General features: G+C 38.6%; 1 protein-coding gene across 6 annotated transcripts in view; it reads left to right on the forward strand.

Moving 5' to 3' along the window:
- Positions 1-27758, forward strand: part of LOC121528321 (actin-binding LIM protein 1-like) — a 40175-nt gene that overhangs the window by 538 nt on the left and 11879 nt on the right. The window contains exons 1-11 of one of the 6 annotated variants that reach the window (XM_041815710.1): positions 1464-1535; positions 10563-10706; positions 16092-16275; positions 16372-16481; positions 17560-17686; positions 17808-17901; positions 21241-21328; positions 21663-21724; positions 21853-21909; positions 23224-23298; positions 24050-24220. In XM_041815710.1, the coding sequence (XP_041671644.1) occupies positions 1523-1535; positions 10563-10706; positions 16092-16275; positions 16372-16481; positions 17560-17686; positions 17808-17901; positions 21241-21328; positions 21663-21724; positions 21853-21909; positions 23224-23298; positions 24050-24220 (1125 nt within the window). In that variant the 5' untranslated portion in view covers positions 1464-1522. Of the gene's footprint in view, positions 1-1463; positions 1536-10562; positions 10707-16091; positions 16276-16371; positions 16482-17559; positions 17687-17807; positions 17902-21240; positions 21329-21662; positions 21725-21852; positions 21910-23223; positions 23299-24049; positions 24221-27758 lie in introns of those variants that run through there. The other 5 variants (XM_041815708.1, XM_041815713.1, XM_041815709.1 and 2 more) reach the window with 5 other exon arrangements.

Below are 27758 nucleotides of genomic sequence, written 5' to 3' on the forward strand. Positions count from 1 at the left end.
GGGGCCTGAAATAATAACATTATTTTTGTTTGTTTGGTTTTGTTTCTTACTAATCTAAATAAATGTCACAATAAAGGTAACATTTGTTAAATAATAATGATTATTAACTCTTTCTAAACATAAAGTTTTGGTCGTTTAAATTAGTCAAGATAAAAAAACAAATTTTTTTGTTTTGTTTTGTTTGATCCTAACTAATTATGATTCCTGTAGTTAACCGGGATTAATCACACTCTTATAGCATTTTAACAATCCATTATTTAAAATTTTAAACTTTTTTTTTCATTTTGAATTATTTTTTACTGTCTTAAGCCGAGAATAATCGACTTCCTGTTTGGATACAGATCTATGACATGAATTTAACAACATAAAAAGAAACTTGTCAAAGATGAAAAGGGAAATGAGGGGTCAGTAAAAAGGTAAATGTTTGATAACACAAGGTGTAGATGACTTTTGACTTGTCCACTCTGTGGTCTGTGAGTTTTTTTTTAAGTGAAATGAGACGTGAGTGGTGGACTAATTTTTACATCGCTGTGGCTGTAGGGAGACACTAACGTGGCTTAACCACAGTGTGCTGAATGGGACAGTAAAGCAGGAGATGAACCACAATTTAAAAAATAACAAACATGTAATAATTGGGGATTTTATTAAATTGTTATTAGTGGTATCCACCTTGACGGCCCTCATTACGATAAAATACAACAAGTTACAAAAGAATAAAATATGCCATGTCATGATACAACACCATAAGTTACATTACAAAACTATGTCATACGTTACGTTATGTTATGTAATATTACGTTTTGTCATACTATATCATATTATACACTGAGTTATGAAAGTTGAGTTACTCTCATAGTTGAGAAGATGTAGCAGTAAAATAAATCCTAAGACCTATTGTTTTAATTCTATTCCTTCATGCATTTGTTGTTGATATTTATTTTGCTTTTGCCTTTACTTGAATTTTGCAGACTGCTCTATGTATGTCCTGACTAGACTGCTGTATTTTTTATGTTATCTTTCTGAGATCCTGCTTTGCTTTGTCTGGCAAAGCACTCTGCAAACATCTATTTTTAAAGGTGCTATATGGGCGTACTTATGAATATGAAATAGTTTTTAAAAACATCATCAATAAACTGACTATCTTCAGGTGAAAGTTATCATATACTGTACATTAAAAAATAAAACTGACAGGCTTAACAAGTGACAGTGACTAACCCATGAAAATCCCCTCATACATAAACAATACATAAATCAGCATCAGGTTTCTTTGAGAAGAAATACATGTGGACAGTCTGTCCAGATTGCAGCCAAGATGAAATATTGTCTTGTTCAGCATGATTGAGGGCATGGTTCATAAACACAAGAGGAGCAAATGCCACTCCCACTGTCCTCTTTGAGAACACAAATGCTCTGGCCCTCTGCGGTTTTGGACAGCCCCCTTTTCTCTTGTACCAGCAGTCCAGTTCACTCCTCTCCTCAGACCTCAGACCTGCTGCCTGCTGACGATCACAAACCAACCGTCATGAAAGAGAAAGGTAGATCTTTTTAATGATTTGTGTGCACATGACTGTAGAAAGGGAAGGGTGACATTTATGATTTTACACGTGTATGAGTGGTGGATGATGAAAGGGTACCTTTGTTAAACTGCTTTAAGTTTGTCTTTACATATGGTTTGTTAGCAGTTTCTTCTTAAGTAAATCTCTTTGTGTGTCAGGGACCATCCTCACCTTAAAGCTTAAGACTTAATAAATAAAGGTAGTATATTTTCAATTTTACATATCTTTACACTTTATAGTTCTGTTATTTTTTGTGCATGTTTACCTCTCAGCTTGATACAGAAAACACTGTGCGATAGTTTTTAAACTTCAGAACTTTTCTGATTTGATTTGGTGCCATGATTTTCTTATACCATGAAGTCATGTGAGAAATCTTTCTTTAATATATTTGTCGGCATAACTTGAGAAGTGTCTTTTTGATACTCCATTAAGATTTCAAACAGCACAGTTCCATTATTTATCTTTATTTTTGATCTCTTAAGACTCTAAAAATGTTCCATAAATCCAGACACTTAAGTAGGAGTTAAAAACTTTGGCTGCCAAGTGGGCAAAAGTGCGAGCACAGCTGTCACAGCTAATCGTTCATCATCATGGTTGGATAAGACTAACATGTGATTTCAACAATACTAAGTCAAAGTAAGCAGTGATTTAACTTGATTATACCACCGTGTAGCAACATGGACAAAATAAGACTCTCCTGTGGATCTGTTCAGTCACCTTAAGCTGGGGGAAATCATCCCAGTCATTCCTTAAGAAGTCCTGAAAACATTTCACTAAAAGACCAAAATTAGTTTATTTTAAATGCTCAGTATGTAAATTCTGATGTCAGAAAGCGCTCAATCAAAGCAAAAGTTGACTACTTAGCTCTGCAATTTCCCCTGCTGTCTTCTTGTTTTGGACTTGATGTAATAAAAACTTCACTCTGTTAGGGATATGTCCTAAACAGAAATATGCAGTTTTTGTTTCACGTTAGAATTCAACATAATGAAGAAGAAAAGCCGTTAAAAGTGGCCTTCCTGGTTTGCGCTGCAAGCTACTCATGAAGCATTCTGGAACGGCTCCTGGCACAAACCAGGAAGAGCTTTTTTTAACAGCTTTTCTCCCACACATGAAATTCATCCATGGAACAATAACAGTGATTTACTATTTAGGAGGTACACTTCATTAAGTGCAGTTTTGTTGAATGGACTTCTCACTTCAAATCACGAAGTAAGCAGCAGAAGTGGGAGGAGCTAATGGCTAATGGGTGGTAGGGTGGGGAGCTTGGGTGGTAGACAGTGTAGTTATACTTAACAGCTCCTACAGATTTATTTATCGAGTTACTTTGCATTTAAACTGTCTCTACATGATAGACAGTGGCCTCCTGCACTTTACTATTTTTTCCATATCAGTCATCATGATTATTTGTAATTAGCCTGTATAGTTCATCACCATTGTAGTATGGCTGTGCAATTTCACACAACATATAAACACAAAAATACTTTGCTTGCTCAGTCCAGTTATAGCTAAGATGTGTAAAAACATTTTTTTTTTCCCAATGACACATTTAGCTACTGAATTCTTGTACTTTTAACCTCCTAAAGCAGATGGATTGGCCAGATTCCATGTCTGTCATTGGGTAAATGGATTTTGCAAAGCTCCAATCTGAAATGTTTGTGCCCAGTCTGGGAATGGACCTGTCCATTCAGAATCATTAAAGGAGGAGTAATGACGGCTCACATGTAGCTTAAACAACAGTTTAATCAGATCTGGACAACTTTATTGAAAGAGGAGCAAACAACTGCAGTGAAAGCTTTTCTTGGCGGGGAAGATTTGCACTTCTCCTGACCAGCCTCAGCATGAGTTTTATCCGACAACAAGCTCCACCATTGGTAAACTTAGACATTATTTATATTTATCCAAATGAATAACTGGCTTTGAATGGATGTAGCCATTTAATGCTATCAAGATGAGATTTCCATTTTATCTGCTTGAGCATCCAAAAACCAGCAGTTTGGGGTTTATGAACCGAAACACAGGAAGCATCATCAGACGGCATGATTCAACTTACACAGGCTCAGTTCTAAAATTGACTTGTTGTGTGGTGAATCTTTGCTCTGAATTTGGCTTTAATTGGCAGTCTTTAACATAACACCCATACAATTATAAATATGTTCCAGTCATGGCAGCTGCCACTGCAACACTCATCCCATTACAACCATAAAAACTAAGAATATCTCTGGTTTTGAAAACTTTTAGAAATATTCAGGTTCTGTAAGTGCTTAACTTAAAACACAACATACATAGCACAGGTTCACTCTTCTTTGATTAATGTAAACACATCAGCACAAAAATTCAACACATTCTACCTTTAAGGCAGGGGTGTCCAAAATATGGCCCAGGGGCCAAATGCGGCCCGCTGTCAAATTCTGATCGGCCTGCAGCAGACTCTAGAAATATGGCCTACATTTGAACATGAATCTTGTGCTTAACTGTACTTCAGAGTTTTAGTACAATGCTGCGCTACCATGCTTATTCTGTAAACAAACATCTTGACAAAAATAATTTATTGATGTGTTTGTATGTGATTAAATTGAAACGTCACTGTGGTAAACATACTACCAAAATAATAACAATATCTTGCCAATAGCTGTAATAATATTCCAGGGGCAGAGCCAGTGCTAGTTTGGGCCAAACAGGGCCCCCTGAGATCTGATTGGTATCCCCAGAAACCTGGAAATGATTGTCTATGATTTGTTCTGAGCACACTATTGGCTAATTGCTCTCATTCTACCTTATATAAACTGCTCTTGCCTAGCTATGCTCTGCTGCTCCCTCTGCAAGCTCCTCCTCCACCCCAGCTCCTCCTTTATTCTGCTTCTGACTTAATTGAGTCACTCAGTTGTCACTGATGCCTGCTTTGCTCTGGGGTTTCTGCTGCTTCTCTTCCTGCCTTAGGCTTTCCTTATTGGCATACAAAGAACAGGATGCTTGATGCTTTCCATGTAGACTCGTGGGAGGGCAAGAGGATCCCAGAACAGCCACACCACCAAACATAAATAACAGCAACAAGTGCTAAATAATAAATACTAATAAAGAAATATATATAGCTGCAAATCATTTGCATTTCTTGACAAAGTGGTCCTGACAGAACTAGCCACCTAGGCATACGCAATCACATATCGTAACCCACATTATATTGGTTTTACAAACTTTTATATACCTCACCTAGTGGATATCAAAGTCGCCACAATATCCTGACATATTTTTGTATGTGGCCCTCAGTGGAAAAAAGTTTGGACACTCCTGCTTTAAGGGAACATAATTACTATTAATGCAACTAGCATGACCAAATCCAGCCGGCAGGCCATGTAATTACAGTCATATGATCTTATTGTGCTGCTCCGGATGGTTAAATTTAGAGGGCATACCAAACATTTTGTTTCTTTCTGCTCACATATAAATAGAGTCAGTTGTGCTTTTACATAGAAACTTCTGGAAACTTAAAATAGACACTCCCATGCCTCCCTCACAAATACACACTCACAAATGCTCACAGGGATACAGGTCTGAAAAGCTGGAGATGGTTTGTAGTGTGCTTAACTGTCTGTCTCATGTTTCTCTCCATTTGCTGTCTTTCTAAATCCACCGTTTGCTAAGACTTGACACCAGATCAGCTTCACAATGTGGGAGAGATCAAGAAAGAGCCGAAGATGTTTGGAATAAATCTATCAGAGGACTTCAGAAATCAGTTTGTTCATTTGAACAAGAGCCAAAGAGGAAAGAAAAAAGTGCACTGTTTCAGCACTGTAGGCCTGTATACTCACTTTATAACCTGGCCTTCTTCATCAGATTGTTTCTGCATTATATGTGCTTTATTTCTACATTGTGACAACCTTGTCATAGAAGGCCTCCATGTGTTTATGTTGGCATCACAGCTCTATCATAAACATCGGACATAAATATCTGAGCTGTTCTGGGACAAAGGACAGTGTAGCTCAGTTATGTCATAACAGGAATACTCTGGTCATAGTGATAGGTTCATGCCTAGTTTTGACTTTAAGTTTGCAGAAGATTTAAAGGCATACACATAAGTTTTGTAAGCACAACACATTGCCGTTGTTTAAACAGGGTGTGTCTTGATTTGTTAATTGTTGGCATACAAACACTGGATATGACTTTAAAGACTCCTACGTAAGGAATCAGTTATGATAAAAGTAATTATTACAACTTTATTTGTCTTGCACTTTTAAAAAACAGGGATAGCGAAGTGACAATTATACAAAAGCATACATCAGAAGACAACTATAAAAAAACAAAACCTTGACAACCAAAGTACCCATGAATAATTCAAGCAACATAGTTAACCCTAACATCATAAGAACCCAAGACCACATCATATGAATCCAACCAGGAACCCAACTACATCAGTTACTGCTACAGGAAGCTGCCGTTCCGTTGCTGTATCTGACTGATATTTGTGCTGCTTACCTGTGATGGGCCTTGATTATTCCATACTGTCAGCTGGGTGGTCTGCTACTTAAGTGTCCCCCATAAGACATGCTTTCCCTCTCCCTGGACCCCATAAATGGGTTGCCCCATTAGACATTTCCTTGTTGAGTGGAGATGAGCTGCTCTGCTCCACTCTCCTTCACCCACCTCCATGACTTTCTTTTTGTTTTGAACTGAGAAGTCTTTTTAAAGATGCACTCAATTTTTTAAATCACTAAACAGGAAACTACAGAATGCTTTGCATAATGATTATGGTTCTAACCAGGGAGAACACTTTTTTTAAGCTTTTCTACTTCATTACGTGAAACTCATCCGTGAAAGGAAAATGTTGGTTTATTGTTGAGTAAATACTGCTTATATAGTGCAGCAAAGTTATTGTAGTTATTCTAGTCTACAATCAGAATAACAAACTAAAATGTAAAAATAATTTTGGTTAACGAACACAAATGAGTTCTCTTTGTCTTCACAATGCCATTTTTATCCTTTATATTTCCCCTCATTTTTGGATCTTAATTATTTTGTGTTTAATGTTTCTCTTCTTGTGTTCTGCAAGTGTATTTCCTCTGTGGATGAATTTTAAGACTATCTTATATGATTTTATCAGTTTTAAAGACTAGATGAAGACTTTAACAATGACAGTCTTTAACAGAGCATCTGGTCAGTGAAATAATCACAGCTGAAATGCATCATATAAACACTACTCGTGTACAATCAGTTACAGTGAACTTTATGTTGACCTCTGTAAAGCGTGGTCTCTTAATCCAGTTTCTTACTGCATACTTGTTGCCATGGCAACAAATCTCTCCTGTAGTGGGTCTGTCTCGGGGCCACATACCAACAGTGTCTGAGTCAGTTTTGAAGAAACTTGTAATGCTGACTTGTGCAGTTAAAAAAACAGTCCTTCTTTCAGCTTTGGTTGTGTGGAAATATTTTTGTTTTCATCAAATAAACTTAGAAAACCATGTTACTCCAGATCACCTGAGGGACGAGTTAAAGTTCTTTTCTTAAGATTTGCTGATATGTTTTTAAATGACTGTGTAAGAAAAGATGAGGCTCATGTGTCTCTTTATCTATTTGTGTGTCGAAACACCGGGAGACGGAGAGCTCTTGACGTGCCACATTCTTTCCCTTCTCTCCTCTGCTAATCACATTCAAGACCTCTCAAGTGGGCTGTGATTAGATTGTACAGGCATCCGCTGCTTCTGCTGCCATACAAACACGAAAGAGACGGAGAGAGAAGCAATGAAGTTAAGGTTTAGGAGACGAGTTGGCAGACAAGTTACGATGCTAATGTAGGATAATAAACAACCGGTATGTGAGATGTTTGGAGAGAAACTATGGATTTAACACAATTTATGTGCTGAACGTTTACATTTATTAAAAAACTGAGTAATTCTGTATTTAAATCTTTTGGGTGAGTTTTCAAAGTGTAAAACATATCATCATACAAGCACCCTCTGTAAGGGTGAGTGAGTAGTAAACCAGGACAGCTGCATTTATAAAGAATTATGTGAAAATCCTCCATGCTATTCTAATTGTAAATACATCTCAGAGTGTTTTTTATTGAATAGAGTCCTTAATTAAAAACAAGAATTATGCAGCAGTAATGATCATCTTTACTCATCATTTGTTATTGTTTTGATTGAGAGCCCCTGTGGCATCTGTTCATTTAAGCTCATGTATGTCTTTGTATGGCACTCTCAGACTAATATAAAAGCTTGTATGACTGTGTGTTCTTGTACAAGCAGGGCTTGTTTGTACATTCAGTTATGTAATCAGAGACAGGACATTTTTCTGAGGGACTGTTGTATTGTAAAGAAGAGCTCAGACAGAAAAGGATAAACCTGCTGTCTTTATGACAGAAACCTTTACACTGAGAGGATTTAGTCTTTGCAATCAAACCAAAACATTTAAAAAAACTGTTTTACAATCCATTTACATTTGATTCAACATCATCTAAGAGGATTTGCTTTGAATTATATTAGTACTAATATGAATATTTTTAATATAATGCATTACCTTTGGTGATCCCATTAGGTTTCTCTTAAGGCTGCGCTGATGATTATTATGTAATAACAGCTGTGCTAGTCAGTCTTCTTTTTGGCCATTTTGTTGTGTTAATGCAACCAGGTTTTTTGTTTTCTGTTGGTTAAAGGTCTGGACTGCTTACTTGGACTCTTCTACTGAAGCCATAGTGTTGTGATTGGATGTGGTATGTGGTTTAGCAATGTCTTGCTCAGATATGCAAGGCCTTCCCTGAAAGAGACCTTGTCTGGATGAGAGTATATGTTGCTCTTAGCACTCTTTTATACTTTTCAGCATTGATGCCTTTAAAGATGTTTAAGCTTCCTACACCACAAGCACTAATGCAACCCCATAGCATCAGAGACATAGGCTTCTGAGCTGTGCACTGATAACAAGCTGGATGGTTCCTTTCATCCGTGGTTGCCAAAAAGAATTTCAAATTTGATTCATCTGACAACGGAACAATTTTCCATTTTGCCTCTGTCCATTTTAAATTAGCTTCAGCCCAGAGAAGACAGCGTTTTTTTCTGGATCATGTTCACATATATCTTCTTGTTTGCATGATACATTTACATTACATTATCATTACACATTTATTTGAATTTGTGAAAGGTACAGTAAACTGTGTTCACAGACAATGATTTCTGGAAGTGTTCCTGAGCCCATGCAGTGATTTCCAGTTCAGAATCATGCTTTTTGTCAAGACTGTATTTTTTGAGCTGTTTATGCCTTTACTGACAGAGGAGGACAGTGGACGGAACTGGAAACAGGGATGGGAGTTGGTGAGAGACATGCAGGAAAGTGCCACAGACTGAATGTGAACCCGGGCTGACCGCATACTTGGGGTGCGCCTCAAACCACTAGGCCACCTGCGGCCCATGCCTGTTTTTGATGCAGTGTTATCTGGGGGCCTGAAGGTCACAAGCAACCAACATTGACCTTTGGCCTTGTCCCATGCACACAGAGCTTTCCCCAGATTCTCTGAATCTTTTTTTTTTTTTTTTAAATTTATTATTTGCATTTTTCAAGATTATGACATATTACAATGTATCTTGACAGTTAGTTACACAAAGAAGAAACAAACAAGACAGAAGAGAAGAGAAAAGAAATAATTTATATATATATATATATATATATACACACACACATGCCTGTTTTTAATACAGTGCCATCTGAGGGCCTGAAGGTCACAAGCATCCAATATTGACCTTTGGCCTTGTCCCATGCGCACAGAGATTTCTCCAGATCCTCTGAATCTTTTGATGATAATATGTACTGTGAATGGTGGGATATTCAAAGTCACACAATTTTACATCGAGGAACATTTTTCTGAAATTGTTCTACAATTTTAAGATCCTTTTTTTGCTGATTATTCCAAGACATGTTACTGACTTGTTGCAAATTAAATGAAATAGTTTCAAATTCTCCTCCAGCTGCTTTTCATTAATACCACTTACTTTTCCATATTTTTTATTGTGAATAAAATATGGGTTTATAAGATTAGCAAATCAATCCATTCTGTTTTTATCTATATTTTACAGAGCGTCCAGACTTTTTTGGAGTTGGGGCTGTAATTTTCCTTTTGGTCACCATGCTGTGTTGTAAACCACTAACGATAATCCCTTGATTTTACATGAAAATTAATGACTCATCTTACACTCCATCACTTCTCCTTTGGGAAGAGTAAGACAAAAATATCCCTAGGAGCTGCAATAGAGTCAGTCACTGCTAAGACCCAGTTAAACAAATTACTTGATTTAAACTACCAGTAAACAACCAGCAACGTTCACAGTCACACCCACGGTCAATTCAGGATTACCAATCAACCCAACAAGTATGTTTTTGGTCTGAAAACAGACCTGGAGAACATGCAAACTCAACACAGACGCACTCTGTTCCAATGGAGTTTGAATAAGGAACCTTGCTGTGAAGCAAAAGTGCTAACCCCCACACCACCATGCAGCTTGTAGAAAACTGGACAGTCATACATGAAGCAGTGTGGTAAAAACTAACTTTGATGACAGAAATCATGTTTGAGAGAATTTGATTTGCCATACCTTTTAATTTTAAAGTTTGGCCAATGTCACATCTGATAACACTGAGAAGGCAGAGCTTATGGCCTATACTGCAGCCAGTCAGTAGAGGGAGCTCCAAATGCTTCGGCTTCATTTTTGGGTAGCTTTCATGTCATTGTCAGTCTTTTTAAACAGAAGTCTTTGCCAAAGAAACAAAAACTTTAAAATGGTTCTATGTTGACAATAGTTGCGAAAAAAAAGGCTAGGAGTAGTTACTTTCTTGATTCAAACATCAGGGTATAAAGAATGGGCTTAGCTTACTTGCTAGCTTCTAAAGTAATTCTAAAGGAAGTCAACGGTTTTAGTTTCACTGGACCACTGTCACCATTGTACGTGTTTTATAGGAAAAGCTGATAGCAGGCAATAATAACAAGGGTTTTACTGATTGGTTTTGCCTTTTTTCTTCTCTCTGCAGTGCTACATAATCATGACAACAGCCACACATGTCCTCCAACGGGAAAGCGGGTCATCAAGTGCTTCAGATGTAGGGAGCCATGTAAGGGAGAGGTACTGCGGGTCCAGTCCAGCTACTTCCACATAAAGTGCTTCTCATGCAAAGGTGAGTATCAGTAAGCCTTTATGTGCTTAAGCAGTCCACCTGCTTTACTCTATCTCTATCAGGTTGTTGTGCGAACATCCTGGTTGTCACACAGTCATTTACAGGAGTTACTGTGTTTTGTGGCAAACAAATTTCCCCGGCATGCTTTTGTTCGCACTAATTGAAACGGACAAGCCTGTCGTGTTGTTTCCCTTTCATCGCACTGAGATGGTGTTTACAGCAGAGAGGAAACAAAGAGACTCAGTACTCCAGCAGAACTTTAACAGTGAAGAGACCGGTGGATTGAAGAGGTCTGTGGACTTCACTGAATCAGACTTTACATCAGAGCATTTTACTTTGAATATGATTAATGTCAATTAAAATGAGCTGTAGGGAACAGTGGCAAAGGTTTGTTGACAGCTTTTTTTCCTTAGCAATTCTTTAAGTTTTGTTTTAGGTAAACACATGCAAACATGTTAGTGTGACAGAAATGGAACAAATTTCATGAACTCAGACTAAAACTTCATCACAATGGAAATCGATTTACTCTTGCATGTAAACACCTCAACCTGAACCTGTTTGAACTAGGTGTACAGCTAGGTGGGCATACACCACAGTTTCTCTGCCAGGCTTTGATCTGGAAGATGAGCATTAATGCAAACCATAGCAGAAGTGGCATTGGCAGACATCAATACTAGGTAAAGCAGCCGGTGACCCCCAAATTAACAGCACATGAGACCAGAGTCCCCCACCATCCCTAGATGTGCACAAAGCATCAGTACAATTTTACAGTTTAGGGAGCTTTTGTACAAATTACTTACAGTGAAGCACACATCTCACTTAATTAACTAGCTTTATTTTAAATGTGACTTATTTTAAGGATTTTTTTTTAAAACTGGAAAACGTAAACCACTCTATATTATTTTAAATTTCTCTGTTTTTTGGAGCAGGGGCTTATGTGTCTCGTGATGCCTTCTTTGGGAACCACTGAACTAGAGGGATGGAGGGCAACAGCATAGAGCAGTCATTACCAAAGTAAATGGTGGTGTTGTAGTACTCCAGAATGGTCTGGATCTTGAGACAGGTCTCAAGACCACATTTTGAATGTCTTGGTCTTGTCTCGGACTCAAGAGCATTTTTACTCGGTCTTGTCTTGTTCTTGGACTGGTTGGAGTCGAGATTTTCCATCAAGACCGGTCGAGACATTGACCTAACCTGGCACGCAAGTAAACCTCTCGTAGACAGCATTTGGGAAAGGGCAGAGCCTTTGAAAAAAAACCTCGGAGGGTGATTGGATGAACGTTCTGTCCGTCACGCTCTTACGGGCCAATCAAAGCAACAAAACATGTGACGTAGCTGCTACTGAGCTGCGCCCCTATCAAAGGAGTAAACTCCATATAATAATGCATAACGTGAATCATGGGGACTGTAGACATGTCAGTACATGACTTTTGTCATTTTTGAAAAGAAAACAACTCACTGCTGTTCTTTGTTATTTTTTTAACAAATAAATGTCATCAAGTTCTGATATAATTAGTGCTTTAGCAGCATCCACACCAATGTCTTCTGCCATAATTGCACCGGCCTCTTGTTGCTGCTTGCTTACGTCACAACTCTACATACTGCCCCTCTTCACTCATTGGTCCTGTCACTTTCTAACTGGGCCCAAACGGTTCAGACAGGAGCTTTGCAAGATGGATTCGCCAGTGAGAAACACGGGTGTATCTATCTGCCTTGCAAGGTTAGCACTGACCTGCTACTCTTCATTAATGTGATAATAAAGAGAAGCACTTGCCAAAACAACGAATAGCTTAAAATAGCTTAAAATAATTCAGGACTTTTAAGTTGTTTTCAGATGCATACAAGGATTTATTTTTCACAATAAGTTAGTTGAACAAATTTGTTTAGATTTGAGATTTTTGCATGTTTTGCTTTGAAAGAATAGCAGACACCTTGTTTTTATCTGACACATTTATTTAAAAGGAAACTAAAGCTAAAGAGAGAATGCTCTTTAACTGTTCAAACTTGTCATGGTTTTTTAAAGTGTAAGTGAACCCCCAGCTCAGAGCTAACTCCACCCAATTTAAGATTTCAAAAAATGCACAGGAAGTGAGCAGTTTGGCACTGAGAGGAGGGAGGGGAAAAGGACGGGGTTTTTTTTTTTTTAAGAACGTGACCAGAAAGTGACACAGAGTCATAGATATCAAATAGTCTTGATATCTAGAGTGTCCTCAGAGCGATCTTCCCCTCCAGAGCCCCCTGAAGCAGGCTGTAGTGTGGTGGTGGACCATGGTAGTCCTGAGCACCTGTTTGCACCAGCAACGGTGTTATTAAAGCTGGAGCTCTCTGAGCCAAAGCAGGAGATGGTAATGGTAAAGTCAGTTATAGGCTTGAGCTTGTTTAATGCTTTTCTAGTCATCTGACTACTCAAAGCACTTTTACACCCCAGGTCACCTCTGCACATTCACACCCATTCACTCACTGATGGCAGAGGTTGCTATGGAGTGGTAGCCATCAGTATTAGCTAATTTCACTCTTCCATACCCATTTGCACACCACTGATGGGGTTAAGTGTCTTGCCCAAGGACACACCGACATGCGACTTCAGGAGCTAGGGATTGAACCCACAACCTTCTGATTACAAGACGACAAACTCCAACTTGAGCTATAGCTGTAGTACAACTTGACTGCACATGTAGGTACTGAATGATTATAACAAAACCATTCTGGTATTCAGTGTATACTGCTTAAATACACATCAGACAATATGTTTTTATGCATAATCATCATGAAATCATCTTAAAATCAAAACCACTCAGATTTAGTTTGATAAACATTGTGAGTGAGTTGCAAGCTAGCAGTAGTAATGTGTCCTTGTTGTCTTGGGACACTCTGCTGTGTCATGTTCAGTGTCAGACATGGGTTCAATGGTATCAAATAACTGAACAGGCTGAGACAAAACCCCACCTCCCTATTAGTAACATGCCACTGAGCTGAACATCAACACACAAACACTTCAGAAACCACAAACACCCTGGCAGAGTCATAAGTCAGAAACCTCAAATTCCATCTATGTTACCGCTGTGATGGGCTTCTAGATGTAAATCTATGACAGCTTGCAAATGAATGATAAGTATGTCCAGTAAAATTACAAACAGCATACTTATGAAAATGAGAAAATGGAAAGTAAAGCAATAAAGGAGAAGCATGAGTATTGATTGTTGTATTTTGTATGTAATGCAGTAGAGAGTATTTTAGAATGAGGCAGGTAATAGTATTTAAATGCTTGATTTTCAAAAGGAACAGTGCGGATTAAAAGTGTTTGGGTACGATCAGAACTGTATTGTCTTCTTGCTCTTTTCTCACTAAAGCTGCTTTAACTGATCTTTGTTTTCAAGTTATGAAGACAAGTTTAAACGAATGGGGTCAAGTCTCTCTACCTCATAAGCTGATTAGCATGTAGCAGTTCCTCAACAGCTGTAGCAGCTCAGCAGCTAGTCGCTAACTTTGACTGTCTGCTGGTCATGGCACGCAACCACTCTCTCTAAAGCTGTCTGGATGAATATCTATCTACAATCTTTGGTGATAAAAAACAAAGTCATTGTAGAAGTGCAAAGAACTGCAGTTCCTTAGAGTCCACCAGGGGCTAGCCAAAAACCAAAGAATCATCATTAGGGCTCATATTAAAATGACTGTTTTAACAACAGAAATCAATGTGTTTGCTGCTGGTAGAAAAACTTTCTCTTTTGTTTCCCTTGCTATTTTCTTTATGGGCTAAAACTGTACAGAGGGTATTTTTTTCTTTTTTGATAACTCATCTATCCTGTTGATATTAAAGCTAAGAGTTATGCATAATTAGGCATAATAGGACGTGGCTAATTTGGCTTAAGCCGGGTGTACACTGTTCGATTTTCCTGCGATTCAGCCACAAATTTTGAGTCGCACGACTCACTCTGAAGTTGGGCTGACTTTAAGTCGGATCGGACATCGTTTTTCATGCTGTGTAAAGGGGGGTACAATGGCCAACCACAGCGCGACCTGACAACCTGCTCCCGATTGGTCGGAAGGATTTCTGGCATGTTTGATATTTTGGTTGTACAATTCCTGACACTTCACAGTGAGAACAGAAAAGCGAGCAGAATAAACAACTTTGGGGGATTGTTTGCCTTTGTAAACTGTCAGACAGCATCCTAAATTACCATGACAACGGCTGGAATCCCTTCTGATGCACCCCTGCTATGATGAAGGAAATAAACGAGCAGGAAATATTCCTACCCGTGGACCTGCAGCTGACACAGAGGTGATGCAGATTGTGTGTGTGGGACAGAGTGAGATAGCGGGAGAGGGAGAGAAAGAGAGAGCAGGAGAGATAGAGGGTTGGCTTCCTTTGTGTTAACTTTGATCATTTGCAAATATGCTAGCTAGGTATGTTTTGGCAACCACAATATTCCTCAACCCAACTTCTTTGCCTACTCTAGAACTGATTTTAAGTTAAGTGAAGATAGCATTTCCAGAATAAGGACAGCCATCGCTGAGCTATAACTCCAATTCTGAAACCAATGGATAATGTCACTGTGACCAAGTCTATGTTTTATAGAGTCTGTGATAGAAACAGTGGACACTAGAACTACCGCCAGGCAAGGTTGCCAGTTGGTGGACAGTGAAGGTGTATTGGTGGGCCAAGAACAAGGACTCTCTGGTATTTGTAGAAAGGTCATAAGCACAGCTGACCGTGAGGGCTAATTATCCGGATATTTGACTTTGAAATTTGACTTCCATCTTAAACTGTGAAATTTGACAACTACCCCTCTTTGGTGCCATCTCAGTGTACAAAATTTGACTATTTGCAATCTTTAATGCCCTCTAAATGGACAAAATGAGACATGTGCCAACAACTTCAGTGCATTGGTGTCCCTCCACAGACAGCAGATACCCTATTATTTGCTCCCCTGCCCTCAAACATCCTGGGCCAGCCACTGAATAAGAATGGTGATTGTGCAAGTAATGAAGAAAATCCCTAAAAGCATTCTTGAGATGTTGTGTTGACCTTTGACCTATGACATTCAACATGCAACAAGTTCATCCTTGAGTCTGACTGAATATTTTACTTAGTTTGAGAAAAAATCCCATCCAGCATTCTAAAGAAAACCCATTCTCAATAACTGTCTGGAAACCAGTGAATGAACATGGGGTACAGTGACCTTTGACCTTTAACTCATCAAAGGGTTTACAACAATTGAAGATAGCCAAAAGAATACATAATCTACTTGTGTGAGTCTACTTGTGATAGGTTCTACATTTTCACTATAAGAAACACATTTCTGTCATACATAGTTAACTGATCTGGATGTCTCTTTTTCTTGTTGGTGTATTTGTGTTTATGTAAATATGTTTACATGTGTTTAGTGTGCGGCTGTGACCTGGCTCAGAGTGGCTTCTTCACAAAGAATGGCGACTATCTGTGCCCACTGGACTTCCAGAGGCTCCACGGCACGCTCTGCAGCGGCTGTGGGGAGTTTGTGGAGGGAGAGGTGGTCACAGTCTTGGGAAAGACGTACCACCCAGCATGCTTTGTGTGCACGCACTGCAAGTAATTGAAACTTTTAAATTATGCAATTACTCTCAGAGATAAATGACTACTTTTTAAGAATTATGAGGCATACTTTTGTTTCTGTTCTCTCCTCAGGCAGCGCTTTCCTGCGGGGGATTGTGTCACATTTAGTGGGAAAGACTGCGTCTGTCAGCGCTGTATTCGACCTATGTCTCCAACTCCAAGCAACGTCAGCTATCCCAGCAGTAAGTGCATCCTTGTTTTTTTGTAGGTGGTACACCTGCATCTAGGAGTGTATTTTCTATTATGTGTTTTAAAGAATGTAATGTTTTGATGAGGGCAAAGCCACACAAAAGACAGTCTCTACTCTGTCCTGATAACAGGGTTAACTCCCAGGAGATCACTTGTTATGTCTTGATAGGTCTTTTTTTGCGCTGTTACTTGAAATTAAAGCTGAACAATGTCAGTAATTCCAGTCTAAGTCCCTCCTGGTGAACTTGTAATATCTTTTTCACAGCACTGAGTTGGCATTACCTTAAAAATCCAGTCAACCTCTCGGATCTTTCCAGGTCAAGTACGTACTAATAAGACAGAATAGAAGGCAGCCCTCCACTTAGACTATTTATAGAAGAGGGCTCAATAGAGGATCCAGACTCAAAGCCTTTGGATTAACAGGATCTCCCTATAGGACTAAACAGAAAAGAACTTGTTTAGTTCTGTATTGGCACACAGGATTTGCTTTCACGTTGGTTCATTGAACAACATCTAAAAATGAACAGGAAGTAGATCCACCACATGGTGGTAATATGGCCTCTGTGAGGAATACAGTTAAAGTCCAGAGATGGGTGAAGAAGGACTGGGGTAGTTTTTGTATTGGTGTGATTCACAGAAATCTTTTAAACAAGGGATGAACATGAAGCCTAATTACCTTGATAGTAATCCTCTAAATCTAACGATATTTAGGGATGATCAATCAAAGCATTATTGAGAAATTGCGTTTACAAGTAATGAACATGATCCCCAATAACTTTGGTCTTTAATCTCCAAAATATAATCAGTTCAACCATTAGTAAGAGTGTACATTTTTGAGATATCATGTTCGCAATCAAAGGATAAACATGAGACCTAATCACCTTGACCTTTGACCTATGTTCTCCAAAATCCTTGAGTTAGAGTAGACATTTGTGCAAATTCTGAAGAAATTCCCTCAAAGGTTTCTTGAGATATTGAGTTCTGGCCTCGATGAACAGACAACTTGAAGACATATGGCTTCTGTCACTGGCATGGAGGCATTTAAACTGACATTATGAGACTTCTTTTCAGACTGCTCTGGCTGTGGCAGAGACATAAAGAATGGACAGGCGCTGTTAGCCATGGCGGGTCAGTGGCACCTCGGCTGCTTCAAGTGTAAAGTCTGCAAGAAAGTGCTGAGCGGAGAATATATTAGCAAGTAAATACCTTCTTTTATTTACAATTCTCTCTTTAAATTACCCCAGCCTTTTTTTCCTAACAAGAGAAGTCCTCAGTTGCTGCTTTTCCACTAATCAGCATTATTTTTCCCTGTCTTTCAGAGATGGCAATCCATACTGTGAGAGGGATTACCAGATTCAGTTTGGAGTACAGTGTCATGCATGTCAGAAGTTTATTACTGGAAAAGTCTTAGAGGTAAAAATACATTCAGAAAAGGATAAGCCTCACTTTAATCTGTAATTGCATTTTGTGCACGATTACTCAAAGTGCAGTTACAAAAAAACTACACAAGAATAAACTTTTTAAAACATTTTTGTCATGGACGTGAAGGAATTTGACACATTTGAAGTAGAATAGATAAATAAATAAAACTACATTTTACCTGTGTTTGGTATATTTTTACATTTAAAAGAAAATCTTGATTATGAGAAAAGCATTTACTTTACAATCATTTCAAAACTACTATATGACTGATCGCAACTATCCAGAATGCCTGTTGTAATGCTGGACAGGAAAGAGGAGTAGCTCTGCCCACTCCTCCAAACAAGGTAAACACAGCGCTATAAACAGAGCACTAACTTGATAAACCAGACAGACTGTTTTATTTATTTACTGCATGGATCACAATCATCTGAGAAAGCTCCCATAGAAAGTGTTCAGGAAGGGCAGGACTTTTCAAAAAATTCTCTGAAGGTTTTTGGAGGAACGCTCTGTCTGTCACATTCATGACATCCCAACCAGAGGGACAAGACAACATGACGTTTTGCGCTTTACCTTAAGTGGAAAAAAATAAGTGCCGGTACTCTCTTCTCACAAAATCCCAGAAATAATTTTGGTGGAGCAAAAATAATTTCTTAGTAGTAATTAAGCTGAATGGCATGATTCATACTTGAATATTTTTAATCTACAAAGACATAACAAAAACACACCTCTAAGTCAAATCAACATGGATTAAATGTCCCGCTGTCATTGTCAACATAGAAATGGAAAATTACATAAGAATAAACAATAAAGCTCCTTAAATAAAATGAGAAATATGAAATGCTATTTCCCTACTACACTCAACATTTGAAATAGATTATTTTGTGGTCAGTAAGCCAATTACTGTTTGTGATTCATAGTCCTAGTATTCCTGACTTTCTCTTCATGATTCCCTACACCATCCACTGTCCTGTCCACAGGCCCTAAAATAAATCTTTAAAAAACATGAAATAACAACTTGAAAAATATAACAAAATGATACACTGTACATAAAAAGTAAAAAGGCTCTTTAATGAAATATAAATAACAAATGCAGTGAATTTAAATGTTGGTCTTTGTCACCAAATTTAGAGGTTAATCAGCCCCTCCACTCACTGACACCCTAAGTCTCTGCTCCGTCTGTGAGCTACCCCCTTATATCCAGGCTTTTTGCCTTTCTCAGTGAGACAGCTATTTTTAAAGTAAAACTACTGCCCTGATCCTTTTACCAGCAGTCTGTTCAATCATTTTGAATACCGTTATTGAATATTGTTAGTGTTGATGTCTCGTTCAGCAGCAGTATGAACAGGTGTTAGTGGAGCATCAAGCTCCTTGGTGGAGGAGTTGCTGCACTCACGTGCTGCGTCATCTGTGTCACTGTCCAGGAGAGGTGAACGATTTAATCTCTGGTTTCCCTCCAACAGTGGCAGGTGAGTTCACCTGGATTCGTGTACAGATACAAACGTCACGATGCACAGCGGGAAGAGCGCCGTGCACCACAGAATGCATCTTTTTAGATGCTGTCATGAATCAGCCTTTAAAGCTGTCAGCTGTAGAGAGGACAGAAGAGCATACTGGCAACTGATAAAGTCCCGGTATGCCAAGGGGCAAAATTAAGAAGTGCTGGTACTGTGTACCGGTGCATACTGGCCCACTTAAAGCACTGGTTTTGCGCATGCTTTACTCTTGAGCTGGCAGGATACCGCTGCCTTAGATTGTCAATTGCAGAGCTTCTTGGCAAATTAAAACTGATGCCAAGGCTGGTTGGGAGATGTGCATAAATGTCTTCTCTGCCAAGACAAACTTAAGGTGTGAGTGAAAACATCTTTTCTGTCACAAAAAGCTTCCAGTGTTGCTCTCTGCCCTTGTTTTAATAGAGACATGTTGTCCATTTGAGGTCAAACTGCCGCTGTGGCTAAGTTCAAGCTAATCACCTCACTAGCAGGCCTTGTTTACAACCAGTCGCAACATGTAACCCTTTACCCCTTTACTATTATTATGTACATTCCTCATGTTGAAGTGGGTTGGCAGAAGAGTGAAAACATCTTTCTCAACATGAAAAGCTTTTAGGGTTGTTTTAATTCTTTATTTCATACAGAGACATGGTCCAGTTCTAGTAAACAGGCGAAATGCTAAAGCTATATCTGAGGTATTTACAGCGTTGGAGGCAGCCATTACTGAGGGCTCTCAGTACAACCAAAACCAACTCTGTATGGTATGACTGTGAAAGTAGCATCAGTCAGTCAGTCAGTCAGCCAGCTACAGACAGAGCCATCTGTAGGGCTGACCTCAGCGGTCAGCCATAAAGCAAACCGGCTTCTTTCTGGGAGCCATTTTGTACATGCTTTTCACATAAAAGGGCATTTCTATTAACCAGCTTGTTCATAAACCACATATCACTACTGCTTTAAAACTGATCTGTCATTTCAATCTAACCAGCCGTTTATGCCACAAAATGAAGGAGAAAAGCTGTTAAAGAGGCGCAGCTAACCTCTTCGCTAATGGCTAATTTTGCCTCTATTCAATAGTATTGCCAGCAGCTTCACTGCGCATGTAGGGATACTTGCATCAGAGCAACGATGTTTGGGCTGTTATCTGCAGAAGAGGCAGGCAAGTGAGAATTGACTGCAGGTTGGTTATGCATAGTGTTGATGTAGTGCAATTATCTTCATATACAAAAGGGTTAATGCAAGGTATCTCTGTCCCCTTGATATCAGTACTACTGTATGAACATTTTAACAAAATAGTTCACTGTTCCAGTATTATTTATTAGTACCAAATGGGTAAATTTAGTTGTGCTGATGGGAAATTTGGCATCCTTCAGATGAAACCAAGACAAAATGCATTAAAACAAACACTGATTAGGTCAGGCCATAATAAATGCACTCAAAAGCACATCTGAAGTTTAAAGCTTTTTTCATTGTGTCCATGTTTAACATAAAGAAATGCTAATAAAGAATTGTAGTGGATTTAACAACCATTTTTCTACAGTCTCTTTTATAGGCAGCATTGGTTTATTGTTAATAATTTTTTTTTCAAGTTATATCCACTGTGTGTAGCCTGTAAAAAATGTAAAATTTTATTTTCTTATTGCAGCCTTACCTGCATATTTGAGCTGCATTAAGCAGAATGATGGCTGTTCAGTGCGCTTTTACATATGTAACCAACAAGCAGACTTCTAGTAACCTTTAATATGAATACATGTAGCACTCTTCACAGAAGAGATGCAATATAAATTATATTTTTTCTTGGCTGCAAAGCCTGTTTCTCATACTTTGCCTTCATCTTGTCCAGGCAGGGCACAAACACTATCACCCCAGCTGTGCCAGATGCTGTCGGTGTGACAAAGTCTTTAAAGAAGGTGAAGAGATGTTTCTGCAAGGTAAGTTAAAAAAAAACATGTTTTTATACATGCATTTACACTCATCAATCACTTTATTAGGTCCACCACATCATGTTCAAAGTATCTTTAATCATCTTTCCTTCCCATTATAATACTCAGTTTGAACTTCAGCAGACTGTCTTGACCATGTCTACATGCCACCATATGATTGGCTGATTAGACATTTGTGTCAATGAGTAGTTGAACCAGTAAACCCAACAAAGTGATCAGAGAGTGTATATGCATGCACCCTTCCTTAGCCCCAATCAGTTTATTAATTACTGCTGCTAAATGACAGATAACTGATCCTGCCTGTACATTCCTCTCTTTCCAGGGAAAACAATTTGGCATCCGAACTGTAGAGACTTCAGCAGCAGAGCAGAGGACAACTACAGGGTGAGACCTCAGTAAAACACATATTTTAAACATGTTTCTGTTGTTACATAGAGATACTAACTGTGACGCAAGTTCCTAATATGAAAACCTGACTGCTGTAATTTCATTAATACTCTCTCCCTCCCTAGGCCAGCAAACAAAAAACATCTTGTCTCAATTTCTTTTACCCCTCACGTGATCTGAAGGTTAATATTGTCAGAGAGGTGCCTGCTGTTTGCACTTGTAGTTTTCCTAGTGGGAGTGGGCTTAATCTCATGTCTTGAGATTAACAGCGCTTGCTTGTTTCACATGCGATGTGAAAACTTTGCTCACCTGGCTGGCCAATTAGAAACTGTGTTTGTGATTTAAAGATGCACAAAATAGAAATTTTAATAAGATATTTAAATGAGATTGCTACTTGTAAATGGCATTTTTCCACTGAAAAATTGTTTTATTTTGTAGAGCAGCTTTGCTATGCAATTGTTTATAAATGAATTAGCTGTAGCACATGAATCTCCATCGTTGAGAGGGCTGCATGCTCAGCTGTGAATGAATTATACACCTTATGTTAAAGCTGCTTTAAGCTTAAAGCAACAACAGCTTTATATTAATATGATATGATGTGTTAGGAACGTTGTGTTCGAATTAAGAGTGCTAAACTTGGACAGTCATTAAAAAATCTTTTATTTTCCTTTATTAAACATGAGTGATATTGTTGGGCTTTTTACTCCTGCTGCATAAGCATTCAACATTCAGGAGTATTTATTAACTGCAGATGTTAAATATCAACCTAAGCTGCCTACTTATTGTTGCATGATTGCATCAAGGCCATCGATTATTTATTTTTCACTGTGGGTGGTTATGGTCATGTGTTAAGCTCTGTTTTTTTTTTTAATATTTTGCTTTATTCAACCCACAATGCACTACTTCTTGGCTCACTTCCCTATTTTGGTCCCTGTCACCTACAGCAAACTGATTTCTGGTGCAGACCAGAGTTTGGTCCTTTGGTCTGCACCGGAGTTTGTTTGAACAATAACACAACAATAAACCAAATAAAGTATCTCACAAAGCACACCAGAGTTTGTTCCAAATGGACCTTACAGCTCAGGTGTGAATGCACCCGTTGCATAGATAACATCAAAACAGATGAGTTTAAAAAAAGTCAGCCACATTCAACATTAACAAACAAAAAAAAATTGGCTATAAAAACCAAAATAGACAACTACGGGCACAGTTGTTTTAGATTGGCACTGCGAAAAATGGATTTACCTGACAGACATGGGAACTAGCCGATCAATATACTTTGCAAGTTTAGGTTGGACTAGCAAAACAGTAGTCTGGCTATTATTGTGTTTTTGCTATAATTGCACATTTAACTGCATGATACCGGGATGTTGTACACTGCTTTATATTGATCCCTGTAGATGCTTTATCCACATCAGTAATATGAGGCTATCTGTGCTTGTAGTAGTGGCATGAAAGAAGCTGATGCTAAACTAACAGCGTTTTTTTTTCCTTAGCCAACATCCTCATCTGAAAGCTCGTCCTCCAGACCAGGCTCCTGCACCCCGGGGAGTCCTGGTCGGACTATCTGTGTAAGTTCAAACAGCAGTGTTTGTTTTACATCTTCCATGGTGCTCATTTCACCGTGGGTTGATTTACATTTATCCTTCATCCATACAGGGGAATCGCATGGACAAAGGGTCTCTCATGCAAGATGTTGCTTTTTAACAGTAAATGCAGCTTTTTAGGACACATAGGAAATGTGAAATTGACTTTTTTCCATAAATTGTTTTCAGTTTTACCTTGACTGGTCGGAACTAGTTTCATCTTGCTTGTGAGAGAAAAATTGGGTTTCAATTGTGGTTGAAAGATGCCTAACATTTTCTCAATTCAATCATAAAGATACAGAAAAAGATCAACCACATATTGAACGAGAATTTAGCTTTATTTGCTTGATCAATTTGAATTTGCTGGCAATTCAGATTGTATTTGATTGTTACAAAAAGAAAAAACCCAACCCGGTGCTTTCAGTGTCCTTTTGATTCCTCCACTTAGTCTGTAATGATCTAAACCCTGGTGGTTTACTGTGTTGAATAAACTTTACACCCATAAAAACACCTGAAACATGAGCCAAAACTTTTACTTTTCTACTTGAAGACTCTTTATTTATTCTCATTGTGTGCCAAAATTAGATAATAATGGTGTTGTGGGATCAAAGTTTTATTCCTCCATGATGTGATTTAAAGAGTGTCCTTGACCTGTACTGTATGCTCCCTCTGGCTCCCCCTCTGTGTCCCTCTCCTCACCCCCTTTCCTCCCCTCTCCTTGCTGTCCTGGTCCCAGGCAAAAGTAGATAATGAGATCATTGATTACCGAGACTTAGCGGCAATTCCCAGAGTCAAGGCTATATACGATATAGAGCATCCTGATATGATATCTTATAAGAATGTGAACGACACCTCCTCTACTTTGGACTACAAGGCCCACAAACAGGACAGGCAGAGCCCAGCAGAGGTAACTCCTTTCAACGCTCCGAGTTTGATCCAGTGACATGTCTGTGTGTCATTGTTTGGTGTCCTTTTTTCTTGGTTTAATGTACGAGTCAAACCAAGTGAGGCTGTGTTTGTTGTTCTGGTATGTGACTGTGTTTGGCCCAAATGCAGGACATTTACTCTGAAAAATAGAAGTAGGTTTCAGGTCAGCTTTGGAGCAAAGTATACAGTGCTGTGAAAAAGTATTTGCCACCTTCCATATTTATTATTTTTGCATATTTGTCATGCTTGAATGTTTCAGTGTTTCAGTAGCCTAAGGCTACATTCACACTGCAGTTAAAAGTGACCTGAATATGATTTTTTTTTGGTCACATGTGACTTGTATCTGATTTTTTCTGACTGTAAATAGCGCAAGTCACATTGAATCTGACCTTTTCGAATCAGATTCAGGCCGCTTTTGTATGTGGTTCTGAATCAGATACATATCAGATCTTTTGGAAGTCGACTGCAGTGTGAACAGGCAAACAAAAAAATCAGATCTGAGAACAGATCAGAATTAAGCATTAAGGCCTGTAGTCTGAACGTAGCCTTGGTGTCAGACAGAAAAATACTCAGTTAAAGGTACTTCAAATCAGCAATTTGAAAAACAAAGCCTCAGTTGTCTATCACTGTGGCTGACACAACAAAATGGTAATGAGTGGATGGTGGACAGGGTTTGATGTTATGTGGAGCTTAATAAGTTGATGTGGAGCCAATGAACAGGTCTGAGCAGCTGAAGGGAATCAGTAATCAGGAGAACAGATAGTGATGTTAACAAGGCCCAGGCCAGGGCTGGGGCCATGACATCCTCCAATATGGTTGAATTAAAAAAATTCCTGCAAAGAAGAGTGAGCCAAAATCCCTTCACAGTGATGTGAAAGACTCATTGCTAGTTATTGAAAACACTTTCCTGCTCTTGTTGCTGCAAACGGTGGAACAATCAGTTATTAGGTTTAGGGAGCAATCACTTTTTCGCATGGGGCCAGTTAGGCTTGGATGGCTTTTTTTCCCTTGATAAATGAAAGCATCATTTAAATATTCCATTTTAATTCACTCAGGCTATTTTGTCCCATATTATCATTTTTTATTATCTCAAACATGTAAGAGTGACAAATGTGCAAAAAAAAAAAAAAATCAGAGAGGGAGTAAATTCTCATTCATGGCACTGAATTTGCATTCACTAAATATCTTCACTGCAGCATACACTTCTCCAGTTAGATTTAGAATTTTAAAGCTCTTGAAACCAAAACCCTCAGCGGAGATCTATGCAGCTAAAAGTGATCAATTTCTTTTTTTGGAAATACTTTGCAGATTTTATGCCTTTATCAAGTTGGTGGCACAGTAGATAGGGAAGGTGATCACGGACAGAGACCGGGGGAATGACATGGAAAAGAGTAGAGGATCGTAGTCAAAACCAAAGAGTGACAACTGTGGGAAGCAGCGGCAGTTGTTGGAACTTTAGTGGCATGTCAGTATTTCAGCAACGTGTGCCAAATTCAGTGGTACATGCTGTATCTGATGATATGAATGTCGACTTCCCTACCTCAAAATGATACTACAAGGTGTTAATTTCAAGAAACTGCTAAATGTATTTATAGTGCCACCTCCTGGCAGATACTTGCCTCTATGAATTAAATGCAGTGATGTACAATAGACCTTACATAGAAATTGTATCAGACATAATTGCTTTGAGATGCTCTGTGAAAATTAGGACTGATACCAAAGTTTAAATGGACATTTTAACTGATTCCAAATACTGATACTAGTGTTTTTCATTTTTTATTACTTCTTTTGGTGTAAGACTCATAGTATGCCACTATTTTCGGTCATTTGACTACAAAATCAGCTCAAAGTTCATCCAGCTGACTTCCTCTGTCCAGTAAAATATCGAGTTCATTGAGCAGTTAGCTCTGCTCGATGCCATCTTTAAATTGATCTGACACAACAGATAAACACTGATTGCTGTTATCTGTTCATGCCACATTATTTTGCAGATGGGCAATGTCAGTTAACAGAGCAGATACAGATGTTAAACTGATCCGTTGGTGCATCAATGCAAGCAGCCTAACGTCTATGCCATTCAAAGATATGCTGCTAAAAGTCGAGATGATTCAATGTGGGATCACACCTTTGTTTATTCTGATTGACTACAGTGGCTAGGCTAACCATGTTAGCTGAGGTAAGTATTGCTGTGGGCTTATTGATTATCCTTGGTCAGGATAAGTTTATGAAATTCCCTTAATTTAATCACAGACATACAAATTAAATTGTCAATACAAAAAAAATAAAAAAGAGACACGTACATCCTGTGATAGCATCACAATGTGTATTTATTTATTCCTGTGTCATAGATTGACATTTGCATCATGGTGGTGTAAGAAGGCACTGGTGTGACAGTATGACATGTTGCTGGAATACTGCATACCACAGAAGTTCAGACACCTGCTACTACTCCACTTTTCTTTAACCATGTTTTAACTGGCTTACTTGAGCCTATCATAATACTTGGGACATGACAGCTATTTAGTGACGTACACCCAGAGCTAGCACAGCATGCAGCACAGGGATGGGCAACTTTGGTTACCAAGACAGCCGTATTAATTTTTTTGCAAAAGGGCCACATTTTCTCAATATTCTCAATTAAATCATTGTGATTACTGATAATTCAATAAAAGGAAGAATATGTTGCATTATAATCATTAATTATTCCAAAATTTATGTTTATAAATCCAAGTGCAAATAGAAATTGTTACTTTAATGAGATTAACACAGAATTGAATCAATTTCAAATTGTCTTTCTAATGCATTGACCAAGATAGTTACTCGTTATTTCAGTTTTACTTGCATATTTTTTGTGAGTGCATAAAGTGCTTATAAAATGTCTTAAAGGGGACATATTTTACCCTTTTAAGACAAGTTTATACTGGTCTCAGAGGTCCCCTAAACATGCTTGGGAAGTTTGTTTCTGAAAAAACACTCTAGTATAGGATTTTTGCATGTCTAAAACCCCTTTGTTTCAGCCCTTCTCAGAATGAGTCGTTTCTGTGTCTGTAGCTTCAAATGTTAATGAGCTGTCTGACTCTGACCCTGACCACACCCCTCTCAGGAAATGGATGTAGTGCTCCCTATGTTACACTTTTATCCAAAGTGAAGGATCTGACCGGTATTCAAACCATCAGTCTCCCAGATCATATTCAGCAGGGTAACCCACAGAGCTATCCAGCTTCTCAGCTGGCAGCTGAGAGGAGGATCAGGAGAGGAGGGTGGAACTTTCCTCCAAGCAGGGAGGGCCAACCAAACCTGGGGGTGGGTGCAAACTCCCCACGAGTCATGAGGGGAAAATCTAAGAATGGCTTGTTTCAGCACACATTTTCTGAAAGGTGGAGAAAGAGAGGGTAGAAAGGAATGGATTTTTCTGGTATTTGAGGGGATTGTGGCAGGCCAGGGGCATATATTTTTGTTAGAAAAGCCTGAAAAATAGATTTTTGCACAATATGTCTCCTTTAAGGAAACAGTTGCAT

This window comes from Cheilinus undulatus, linkage group 20, assembly GCF_018320785.1.
Source record: "Cheilinus undulatus linkage group 20, ASM1832078v1, whole genome shotgun sequence".
NCBI classification, from domain to species: Eukaryota; Metazoa; Chordata; class Actinopteri; order Labriformes; family Labridae; genus Cheilinus; species Cheilinus undulatus.